General features: G+C 41.4%; 1 protein-coding gene across 1 annotated transcript; it reads right to left on the bottom strand.

The window, feature by feature from the left end:
* Positions 1–280: 280 nt before the first annotated feature.
* Positions 281–12,603, bottom strand: LOC127139170 (alpha-tectorin-like). Its single transcript, XM_051066166.1, is given in 26 exon segments — positions 281–1,001; positions 1,234–1,327; positions 1,474–1,633; positions 1,816–2,067; positions 2,470–2,630; positions 2,743–2,927; positions 3,126–3,245; positions 3,379–3,656; positions 3,744–4,027; positions 4,141–4,536; positions 5,412–5,608; positions 5,783–6,183; positions 6,277–6,434; positions 6,650–6,802; positions 6,804–7,249; positions 7,341–7,893; positions 8,089–8,325; positions 8,327–8,673; positions 8,760–9,336; positions 9,429–9,829; positions 10,438–10,603; positions 10,741–10,836; positions 11,289–11,567; positions 11,677–11,792; positions 12,163–12,186; positions 12,350–12,603. Coding segments are annotated over 26 exon segments (6,219 nt in total). The 5' UTR covers positions 12,396–12,603; the 3' UTR covers positions 281–909.
* Positions 12,604–12,938: the final 335 nt, after the last annotated feature.

Here is a 12,938-nt window from a genome sequence, read left to right as displayed (position 1 = left end):
AATGATGAATTTCACCCCCAAAAGAGAAGACACAGGAGATATCGGCTCTGTCAGCCTCCGCACTCAGCCCAACAAAGGAGGTTGAGCACAAAAGAGAGAAACCTGACCTCTTGTATCACTGACAGCTTCTTTCATGTCAAATGAAAACCATCTTGTATTAATGGTTTGGATTGTGGTTATTATTACCTTTATGTGTCCTGTTCAGAGCATAGTGGAGTTACTTACTTACTTACCTAGTTTTTCTAAATGCCTCTATGCAATTTCAAGACATAAGTCAAAATTTTAAGAGAATGCCATTTTTATTATTTTTTAAAAGTGTTTTTTAAAAAGTTATGAAGACAAAAATATCAAACAGCCTTTGAGTCCTTGAGTAATCTACAGCCCAGACTATATTTTTTGTTCCAAAATATATACATTCATATTTCATATTCATATTTCACACACAAATTACTTCATTTATAATTTTCATCTTCAGTATCAATGATTTTCATTGCTGAAATATTGATTTAAAGATAGTAAAAGTAATTGCAATGGCCCTGATGATACAACTGATAAACATTATACTGAATACAAAAAGGTGAGCAGCAGATGATCAGTGTGGGTAGTGTGTATTTGATCTTGTGCTGCCCTCTAATGTTGGAAAGAAAAAACACCACAATTTAAATGAGACTTCTTAGAAAAGAACACAATTCAGGAGAGATGTGATGGGATGTATTTCTAAATATTCTGTAACATCTGCAACTTTTTCAGGTGTGTACCAAAAAAGGTACCTTATTATCATTTTTGAAGTAGGACACATTGGAGAAAAATAACCAGCAGTTCTTAAATCAATGCACAGTGATACAGGTACTGCTGACTGATTAATATATTGTGGTGTAATACATATACATCAATGTATTATTGATTTCTCTAGGTCAGAATTTTGGCAGTCAGCAAACTGACTAGCAGGGTCACCACAGAGGTCAACTGGCCTGGGGCGCTGCTCTGCTTCATGCTTTCATCTGCAAGAGAACATCCAAAATCTAATGGTAAAATGAAGACAAATACTACGTTTTCATGCGGATGAACACTGTTTTGATGTTTTATATATATGTATGTATGTATATGAGTCTCTTTATTCTGTATTCATTTAGAGATTTTAATAGCTTTAGTTAATAGCTTTATTATCCACTGTTTTAGCTGTATAGTATGTTATCCACAGCAATACAGAGGTTATGAAAATGTAAGCGTTACCTGATTTCAGGACTAGTGGTCCCAGTGAGATGGCTGCACTGTCATGGTGAGAAATATCCCTCACCATTCTTGTGTGATAACCAGGATAGCAATGCTGCAGGAAAACAATATTACGTTTAAGTTTTCAGCTTAAGCTTTCACCCAGAGTACATTGTATAAGCTGCAGCAATCAAACAAGTTGTATACAGTATTGTTTCTTCAAACCTTACTACAAATAGACTCAAGTAAAGTTGTACTTACAGCTGTGCAGTTGTTGTGGCTCAAAAGACACAGGTGGACCTGGCAGTGCAGGTAGATGGATGAAAAGTTGGTAAAGGTGAACATCCTGAAGGAGAATCTGGCCACAGTGGAGACGCCATTCTGAACCAGCTCCACTGTACCATCTGTTGGATTAGGACACCTGGAGGACAGGGAAGGTGGTAGAAGTTACAAAGTCATCAGACAGACTACGAGGTAAAGTGAGTTGTAATAGAGGGGATGGCTGGTATGAATTTAAGTCCTTTTAGGTTTACTTCAGAATCAGTATGGGGGATTTGTGAATCTGTGTGCAATCACAAGGACAGACTGAAACAGTTGTTTTACTCTGAGGTGATGAGATCCCAGCGGACAGGGTAGCTGGCATCATTGAAAGGTGTTGCCCAGCAAGAGTCCAGAATGGTGGAGATCTGCCGTTCATCAACTCCCTCTGTCTGCACCTCGATGTACAGCCTCTGATCTATCTCCATCTCTAGGTTTCTGTTTCTGGTCAGGGGGTAGCGGAAGCCAGCATCTTCATAGGGGATCATCCTCAAATGATAGTGACCTTGACCAGATGGAAGCCTCTTGTTCACAATGCTACAGAAGAACATTACAAAATGTAATTACACCTCAGAATAAATGAATGGTTTCTAAGTATAAGCAGAGAAAATATATAGAATAAAGGGAGTACAGTATCAATGCCCCATGAAAAAATTCTTAAAGCAATAGATTATGAACATAGCTAGAAAGTTGGGTCAAACAGTAGTGGGATTAAGCTATGAGAAAGCTCTGACAATCAGAATGTTGATATTTCAAAACAACATTAGGTGATAGAGCTCCAGAGAGTCCAAAGGACAATGGGTTGTTAGGTCATGATGGGGCAGTGTTGAGCTCTTACATAGTTCAAATCCAGCTGACTAATGTGACACCAGAGACTTTAGGTAACCAAGAAAATCTAACAGAATAGCCATGTAAGCAAGATGGTATTGTGGTTATCACCTCTCTAAAGGGTTGATGCCCACATCCATAGACAGGGCCTGGGCCAGAGGATATTCACAGGAGAAGTGCAGGTGAATACTCTTCTCACGGCTAATGATGCTCTCATGAGGGTCCACATCGCCCTCGATGGTATTCTCATACATGAAATGGGTCCCGTTGCTCTGTGTAAATAAGATGACATGAAAGATTAAGTACATTTTTGATGGAATGTGCTTTTAAATTATAATTATTATACAGTATAAAGACAGTGTCTATAAAATTTATGGACTGCACCCTGAGAACTGTCCCACAAAGCTGGTCGTCATTGTTAAAAGAGAACACCAGTCGTCCATCCTGAAGAGTACCGTTGCAGGAGGTATCCTGCAGGTGTAGAGCACCTGGATGGAAGCCAGCTTCAAAGAGCTGGCAACGTGACAGGGATATTGTGCCTGAACTACTGACACAAGTGATGGATGAGTCTATGAAAGAGAAAGAAACAAAAATTTAGGTGCAAGTGAGCTTCTCAAGACAAACTGACAGTTTTGTAGTTGGTGACTGTTTATGTTAAGGCCAGTAATATTCACAGTTAGATAGCAAGATGGTGAGAGTGACTAGATACACTAAACAAACAGTAATTACTACTGAAAGAGGAGTGTTTCGGTAGGAAATGCCCTCACCGTAGCTCTCATTGTTGGGCCGATGGTGATGTTCATCACAGAAGCATCCATAAACATCATCTTTCTCACCACACCACTCACGCTCTGAGCAGTCCAACAGATCACATGGGTCTGACTCAGCTGGAGAAACAGTGGAAAAAGAAGTGAGGACACACAAATAGGTATGAGAGAAGATGCCTGCAGCCACCAACTGCAAATTCCATCTTCTTGGGAACATTCATTTTTTTCCATTATCAATGCACTGCAAACATACCACATCGCAAAGCCGGGCGCCACTCTGGGATGTCCAACCCCAAAACTGAGCAGGTTTTCTCATAGGCTGAGATGGCAGAACACAGCATGCCATTGGCTGGAGTGTAGAGGCAGAGATCATAGACACAGGAACTGAAAAATGGCTGGGGGTCGGAGTGCAAGTGACAAGCTCTGAATGGGCCGGTGGTGTTGGTGATGATGCTACAGAGCTGAGAGTATTCTTCCATGAAGGTACAGTCATCCAGTCCGTCACCACCCCCTACATCAGTAGACCCACATCTAGAAAAAGACATAACATGCTGCCATTACTGTGCTGCAGTATTCACAAAATTATCCAACGTGGCTTCACATGGCATAACAGCTCACCCTGGTTGGCTGGTGGGTGCCTTCCAGCTGTGTCCAAACTCATTGTCATTCTGTGCCAGGGTGCCATTGGGCAAGACTTTGTCATCTGCAGGATTATTATTGAAGTTTCCACACATCCCAGTGACTCTGTTTTGACGGTGTTGGGCCATTCTGACCAGTAAGGAACTCCTGCCATCATACTGGATGACCAGGTCAGTGGTATCGACCACTATGTAGCTTCCCTGCCTTACCACCTGACCCAAGGTTCCCACAGTGGCAGGAAGAGATATCTCACTTCCATTTACCTGAAAGCATGAAAGATCATAGAGAGATGGCCAAGAGTTGGAGAGGCACTTTTTGCAAGCTGTGCTGACACCAGACTGATGTAGAACATTACCTAAAATATTGAAATGCTTACCTTTACTCTTCTGTTTGGTCCAATCCTGATGTATTCACTCTCTAGTTGATTTGAGAGGTATACATCCACTGCTGATACAAATGACACACGGTTGTTGCCACGGTGATTATTGGTGGCTACTACCTGAAACCGGCTTTCGTTGGTGCCGTGGCTCACACTCTCAGTGATGATGTAAGTGCATGTGCCCTGGAAATGAGCCACTGCCCCATCAAAGGTGATGTAGTGTGGATCCCCCCACACAGTGCAAGTAGACATTGCATCGAAACAGCCCAGCTGGCCATTTCTGATGGTGCACTCTTGTGCTGGAGTGCAAGATGCAGCAGAGCAGCGCAGGTCATTGGGAGCATGGCATTCACATTTCTGGGAGCAACCCTCTGTCCAAAAGGACTCTCCAGCCTGCAACATGTCAGAAAAAGAGGTACACTTCACATTATAGGCTAAAAAAAATATGTCATGTCACAGGTGATTGGTAGCATTAATGAAGGCTGCATTCTCTATAGATGAGCCAGGTCCAGTGTCCTGGTATTATACATGCTGACTGACTGGATAGGTTTCCTGGGACACTTAATGGAACAGAGCCATCCCTCGTGACAAGTGACAGAGCAACCAATCAGAATTTTTGATTCTGCTCACAGAGGTTAATTGACAAGTGAGCATCACCTGAATGAGCTCAGCTTTCCACCTTTGTGGTTCTGTAGTCTGGTGCAAGTACGGAAAAAGTTTGATTATATATTGTTGTTCATCATTTGATTAACTTCTCTCGTCAATCTCTGTGGTGGCCACAGTTTATTTGATGCTGTCCTTGGCTGGTTGCTGGGTTTTCCAACATTTAATCTACCTGCTTGCTGACTTAAGGGTAGGTCCATTTATTTGTGTGCTTTATGTTGAGGCTGCCTGGTAGGTTGATCCTCCTACAGCTTTACTGTTGATTAGAGGGCAAATATTTCTGTGGTTTAGGTTATGTGTTTAATTGGAATGATTATATTAGAATTAAAATAAATGGGATTTTATTTTGTATTTAAATGAGAAGGTCAGCATGAGAAGACGTTTACTTAAGTTTAAGGCTGCATTGGTAGTGCTGTTTAAAGTACCAGTGAGACAACGAAATACAATCTGTGAAGCCCATTTTGTTTAATAGATCCATGAAATTTTACAGGATGCCATACAATATAATGAGGGAGGGTTTTACTGCTCTGGAAACTTAGAGTATTACAGTGGCAGTCACCTACTAATTGAGTAGATCATTTTCCATTTACTTGGATGTGACTTACATCATAGTAGAAGCCATCATATAGGCAACCACAGCTTTCCACAGGAACACACCTCGTCCCACTCCTGTGAAAGCCCTCATCACAGAAACATCCTTCGGAGCAAACCTGCTCACAGGTGGCATCAATGCTGCTGGCACAGGTGTGGCCACAGTCGGTACCACACAGCTCATAATGGCTGTTGGCTGGACAGTCCAGTCCTTAATAAGTGAGGAAAGAAATGGTGACAATCAGATGGTCATAAACTATTTAGTAATGTAATGGATGCAGTATGTAAACAGATTATTTCACAAAGCACATCTGAGGTTAATGGTTACTAAAGTTTGGGATTTTCTTTGTTTTAAATGATGCTGTGACATGACTGGTTGACTTACTGCAGGTGGTGTTCTGTCTCCAAGGGTAGATTCGGACATTAGCTGACTGACAGGCACTGACATACGCTTCAATGGCCCTGCAAAGAAGATCTTGGCCTTGGTTTCCTGACACACAAACATCAAACACACAGTCATTGAAATATGGCGTTGGGTCCACCTCCTCATGGCAGAAGCTGAGGGGGCCGTCGGCTGCTTGAATCACTTCACACTGAGCTCTAGCAGGTTGCTCATTGGTACACTGTGGACAGGAGGAACCACACCCATCACTGCAGGTGTAGTTGCCTGGAACCTTCCAAGCTGTCCCAAACGCATCTGGAGAGGTGACTATCGTTCCTGCTGGGGTTCGGAACTCGTCATTTGGATTTCCATTGAAGTTTCCACAAAGTCCACATGTTTTTCCACTGTGATGGTGAACATAATCAAATACAGTTTCATAAATCAAAACAAAGTAGTTATAAAATGACATAAATACATCTGAAAAATATGTTTAATACCTGTAATTTCCAGGTACAGAGATAAACACTGTACTATATCCATCAAAGGTGACACTCAAGCCAAAATCAGTGCTGACAAATACACGAGATCCACTTGCATAGATAGACACATGACCTCCGTCCAAGAGAATAGGCAAATTCCTGGTTACTCCATTGACCTAAAAGAGAAATTGGAAGGAAGTTGAGGTATACTTTTCATATTCTCCTGATTGCCCTGCAAATCCTTTCTTTCTATTTGACATTATGTGTACTTGCAATAAACTCTTTTTTTTTTCTATTTTCTATTTATGTAGTCATGGGAATTGCTATAGCTGTCAAATAGTTGCAATTACATAAAATCTAAATCAAATCTGATAAAGAAATAACAACTTACTTGAACCACACCACGTCTTTCCCGTGAAAGGTGCACTTGGTAACCCCACACATTCACAAAAACTTCAGCTGCAAGTGAAAGTGACAACCCATTCCATGGCTCATTCTTGGCTTCCACTGAAAATTGGTGGAATCCATCAGTAGCATTACAAACAGGTTGCTAGAACATAGCGGCAGGTTCCCTGGAAGTCATAGGCCTTGCGATCAAATGTGATGTAGTGGGGGTCTCCAGAGGAAGAGCAGGTGCCATGAGGGTTGGGATGGCAGCCCAACTCTCCCCCCACCACACGGCAGGACTCCTGGGGACCACAGGAGTTGGGTGTACAGTGGACTGTCCCAGTTGTACCATTACAAGTACACAAGCTCTGACATTCCTCGCCATCCCAGAACTGCTCACCACTTTGGTGATACTGTCCTTGATGATGGCATCCACAGGATGTTGGTGGCACACACTGGTTGCCATTGAGGGTTAAACCATCATCACATTGGCAACCCTCCTGGCACATGGTGTCACAGGTGAAAGGGAAAGAGAGGCTGGGACAGGTGGAAGGACAAGTGGTTCCACAGAGTTCATAATGACTGTTTTGAGGGCAGGTTTGCTCTAGAGAAGAACAAACAGGTTGATACAAATAGGTTAGTACAGATTTCTAAGTCATATCCAAACTTGGTCCAAAAGGAAGGAAGGTACCTACCACAGCCAGTTGCATTCCTCCAGTGTCCCAGGGCTACGCCTTTCTGTTGACACATTAGTGCATAATCTCGTAGGACCTCACATAGCGTTGATCTTGGATCTCTAGAGACTCTGATGATCTCCACACATGCATCCACCTGCTCCTGTGGGTCTACCATGGGCCAGCACTGGGTAAATGGCCCATGTGGTGAGCTAATAATTCCACAGTACTCACTAGAGTTGTAATTTGTTGTGGAATTGTTATTTACACTTTCCACGCAGTGAGCAGCAAGGGAGCCATCTCGCCAGCTGTCCCCAAAGACCTGAGAGCTGTTGACCAGAACGCCATTGGGTGTGCGGAAGTCATCATGTGAGTGACCATTGTAGTTACCACAGAGTCCACCCAGTGAACCATTGTAGATACCAGGTGCAGTGACACGCACAAAGTGAGGCCAGACTGTCTGCACAGTCACACCAAAGGAGGTGCGAAGGATGATGCTGTGAATGCTGCTGTGATAGATTTGGATTCGGTTGGATGCTAAGCTGAATGGTAGTCGGATCAGCTGACCATCAACCTGAAGGGACATTCAGATTCATTCTTTGTGGTTAAAAAGATTTCAACAAAGGTATGTGCTATTAATCATTAAGAGAAAAAAATACATTATCTTAAGATATTAAGATATTATGACAAAAGACAGCATTAGACACTTTAAAAATGATGGACATATCATATTAAAAATCTGTTTTTTCAAAAATATCCAATCACTTACGCGAACTCTGCTGCTACTTGTCATCTCAATGGAGACTTGCGTTCCTTCTGCCTCAAACTTCAGTAGCCTGGTAAAACCCTGCTGGCCTCTGGGCACTTTTTCTGCTGTCAACACAAAGTGGGGGTGTTGAGACAATCCCATCACTCTGGCAAGAGTCAATCGACATGCTCCAGGATACTGGTATGTCACTCCATCAAATGTTTGATATGATCCTGGGCCCCTTATCCAGCATGTTTCAGTAGCTGTTAGGTCTGCACCCTCTTTCTCCATCCTCCACCCTGCATGATTCAAATGGACTACAACCATGTGAGCGACAGGTCATGGTGCCATAACTGCAGCTACAACGTCTCCCACAGTCCTCATCCAGTATTACAGTTTCTCCAGAGCGGTAGTAGCGACCCTCAAAGCTGCAGCCACACTCAGAATGAGGGACGCAGACCCCAGCACTGAGGATGTAGCCTGAATTGCAGATGCAACTCTCCTGGGCAGGGAGAGGGCAGTTGTGGGTGGAATTGGGATTGACACAGGTAGCTGGACATCCTGTGCCTTGGGACTCAAAATGGCTGTTGGCTGGGCAGGGGATTTCTAGACAAAAAGATAAAATTGATGTTGACATCATAGATATTTTGAAATTATATTTTGAAATAATGCTGAATGACTGACAGACATACCACAGAAGCCTGGTCTCCTCCAGCTTGGCAGCTGGATACCATTCTGCTGACACTGACTTGCATAAACATTTAGGGCTTGACACAGAATGGGCTGGTATCCTCCTCCTACACACAGATCATACACACAGCTCTCCACAAAGGTCTGTGGGGGAAGTTTTTGATGGCAAGCAGCAAAAGGTCCAGAACTGTTCTGGAGGATACCACAGTGTTCAGTGTTGCTGTATAAAGCTGTCTGTTCTTCAGTGCAGCCAGCACAGGCCAGACCTTCACACTGTGGCTCACATCCAGGCTCATCGTCCCCTGATGCTTGCCAACTGTTGGCAAAAACCACATCAGAGCTCACAAGCTCGCCTTGGCGAGTTATAAAGTCATCCCTGGGGTTATTGTTGAAGTTTCCGCACAGGCCACACGTTGCATTCTGGTAAGTGTAGGGCAAACTGATCTTGACATAATGATTTGTGTCATAAGAAACCTCCAAGCCAAAGTCAGTGCTGATGACCACAGAAGAACCTGACTCATAAACCTGCACTGTACCATTGTTGAGGTCAAACGGAGTGGCTGCAAAGATTCCGTTAACCTGTAATCACATAAGTACATCAAATGTAGCAAAAACATAATAGGTCTTTACATAAAGAAGTACTGAGTTTAACCCAAATCAAAATCACCAACCTTGGCTTTACCACGATGTCCTTTGACGAGCTCAATAGTTTCATTGTAAACAAACACTTTGACCAGTCTTGTCCAGGAAACATGAGTGCTGCCCCGGTGCTCGTTCTTGCCCTCTACTCTATAATAGGACAGCCCCCCATCACATTGCTCGGAGAGGACATAAGTGCAAGTACCTTGAAAGTGGAACACTGTGTTATCAAAGGTATAGTAATGTGGATCACCACTTATGGTGCAGGTGCCTCGCCTCACTGTCTGGCAGGAGAACTGAAAGGCACTTGGTTGGCATATTTGGGAAAAGGAGCAGGGTTGTCTGACACACTGCAGGCCCGATGACATGCAGGTGCACTTCTGTGTGCAGGTATTGTCACTCCAGAATGAGTCTCCCAGCTGCACAGGTTCACCTTCAAAGGAATCAAACAAAAAACTCACTTAAAGGCATAGACTAATATGTGCAGACACCATTCAAACCATTTCATTTATGAGAGAAAACTTTTTATGGCATGGTAGTACAAACACCTGAGCATTGCACACACCCTGAGATAACAACTCAGATATTCCCAGTTATTTGTGTTCAGTATAGTACTTAAATGTGGGCAGCATATAAAACATAACATATTAGGTCAACAACATGTCAGGGTTTATTGTCTTGTCAGTATATGGCCAAGGAGTGGTCATCACTGATTCACTGATTGGAGTTCACCAATCCCACTGGGTCATACGGTAGGTTAGTTCAGGGTTGGGCAGTCTTATTGCGTAAGTCAGACTATCAGGCCCTTGGAATATCGCAGGAAAGGGATTTAAAGGTTTAATGATATGGTGCCACATGTTGGTAGTTGACTGCAATCTGTGTTGTACTGCCCCAACTGAAAGGTGCTAGTAAGGGCTGCCTTCAGATCTTCATTTTAGGCCATTGCTTAACTCTGATACAGATATACTTCACTGAGAGGCACAGCAGTGATGTTGCATGAAGCACTCAACAATAATCTGTATCCTTTGTATCTGAACTTACCATTAAAAGTGCAGCCTCTTGATCCGTGGTCTGTCCGGAAGGCCCAGCGACCAGGTACATTGACATTACTGCCAAGGCGGAAATTTGAGTTAGGGCCTGTTGCAGTGCTAGAGAATGATCCAGGGATGGTGTAATGGTGAGTAGAGTTAATTGTATCATAGCCAGCCTGCAAATTGAAGTGATTTAATTAGAATTCATGTGTTTTTCTTATGACATACCAGTTTGTTAATTATACAAGATAGTATCAATTTTGGTTTCATATTTAGTGATGGCAGACTTATACACAACTGAAATGAATCTGACCTGCACAGTTCGAGTAGTTGAGGCTATTATCCCATAGTTCATCAGCACAAATGTGTACTGGCCTCCAGAGATCAACACCGCTTGGACAGTTGTGCGCTGGAAAATATGAATGAATTATCATATGTACATTTTTTTATTTATTGTGATAAATATAAATTATTATTATAATTTATAAATTATTAGTTCATTTTTATATATCTATTTTGATACAAGCCTGTCCCAGTGTATCACTATATTAAGTAATTTATTTCTTTGAGACTATGTCCCCTTTCCAGTCAATTGTATTCGCAGTGAATTTAAACAACCTACAATTTAGACAATTAGTATGACAGACCATCTGAAACATACCTCCTGTTTTATGCATTATGTACAGAAAGTGTACTTGTGTGGGGAAACAGTTGTCACTTTTTTGTCCCAGAATGAATTTTCACAGAAAAAGAATTTGAATTGCAATATCATCACCACAATCATCCATAACACTTCAAACTAATTTTAACATTTTATGATATGTGCTTTTGCAGTAAATCTGTCACAGAGTGTTGACTTACTGTTCCCGAATTTGGATAGTAGGCCACCTCATACCACGTTGCAACAAAGACCCAATTGGCATTGAAGTTTAGTCCTGGGAAATGGGTGTTGATGTCCTGTGTAGCTTGCTGGAGGACACTGCCGGTGGTGTATTGGTTGTAGTAGACGTGACCATTTCCTCTGTTGTCCAAATCTGTCCAGAAAGGAGCGATGAAGTCTCTGGGTCCATGCATGGGAAACCTCTGAGGTGTGTAACTATTCCATGCAGCATTAAAAGTCAAGTGTCCATTCTGGTTAACCTGTAAATAAATTAGTAGATTTAACAGTTTTGGTTTGTTTGTTTGTTGGTTTGGTTTGTAATAATAATAATCATAATAATAATGATAATAATACATTCGTTTTACATACATAAATGTAATTATATGTCTGTCCAAAATAGACAAAAGGCCGCAGCAGGGTAATCCGTGGAGAACTTCCATCATCTGATGGAGGGTTTGTGGTTCCAGATACTGGGTAGAGTGGTCCTGGGAAAAAAAACAGTAGGTTACAAAAAAATTAACACAAATATAGTAAAGTATAGCAGATATACTAGGCTATATTGGATTATGGCTGGCAACTGGAAAAAAATTGATTTATCCTTAATGATATATGTGGCAGACAAAATATTAGAGACAGTTTCTAGAACTGAACATGAATAACTTTCATCAAGGTAGGATTTATTGAAAGGACATTGCATCAGACTACATTAGTTTTACTCATTTATTATGTACTTCTTTCCTAGTCAGACTCCAGTCCCTGTACTTTCAGTCAACATGAAATCTCTGTGCAGGACAGGTATGAGTAATTGTATTACTTTCATAAAGTGAGTATAAATGGATGAAAATTCTAACTTACTCACAACCTGAGGAGTCACCACACCTGTGAGTGACACAAAGAAGACAGATGAATAAAATTGATGAGCAGAAAATGTGCAAGAGTTTAGTTCTGAAACAATGCAATAAATCATGATGATTACTTAGATCCAATTAAAAATAAACAAAAAAAATTACATACATAACATAAAATAAATTAAATTACTTACTTATCATCCCCCAAAGCAGCAGAAACAACATGATTTGATTTGCCATTCTGTTAGGCTCCCAAATCAAATCTACTGTTCAAACATAAAGAACTTTATTTACACCATATCTTAGCAGAGTGACTGAGTTGAATATAGTCAGAATAATTCAAGTAGGAAATTAATGTTTTTATGTTATCAAAACTTTTACATTAAAATTTGTCATCACCTGTAAGCATATATGCTCTCTCTCTCATTCATGTGGTACTGCAGGGCTGAAATGAGGCTTTATATAGTAAAAGCTGGCATGGTTCCATAGAGTTACCCATTTGTCTTCGCATTTGTGTTTGTTTTATTTTCATGGTTTAAATGGTAAAATCAATGTGTCCTCTGATAACCAATTGATCAAACATATCTTTATTGCTCAAATAATAATGGAAAATATTACACCCTGTTTGAAAAAAAAGAAAGAAAAAAAAGAAAGATATAATGTAATACCCTATCAAATGCTTTAGCCTTCAAGGTGTTGTTGTCAAAAGGGTATTTCTCAATACCACCAGTAGAATGACGCCAATCGCTTTTGTTGTCAATAGCTATGAATTAACTTTTACAG

Source organism: Lates calcarifer, linkage group LG23 (assembly GCF_001640805.2).
Source record: "Lates calcarifer isolate ASB-BC8 linkage group LG23, TLL_Latcal_v3, whole genome shotgun sequence".
NCBI classification, from domain to species: Eukaryota; Metazoa; Chordata; class Actinopteri; family Centropomidae; genus Lates; species Lates calcarifer.
The sequence above is the reverse complement of the archived record's forward strand: the minus strand, read 5'-3'. Positions and strand labels throughout refer to the sequence as shown.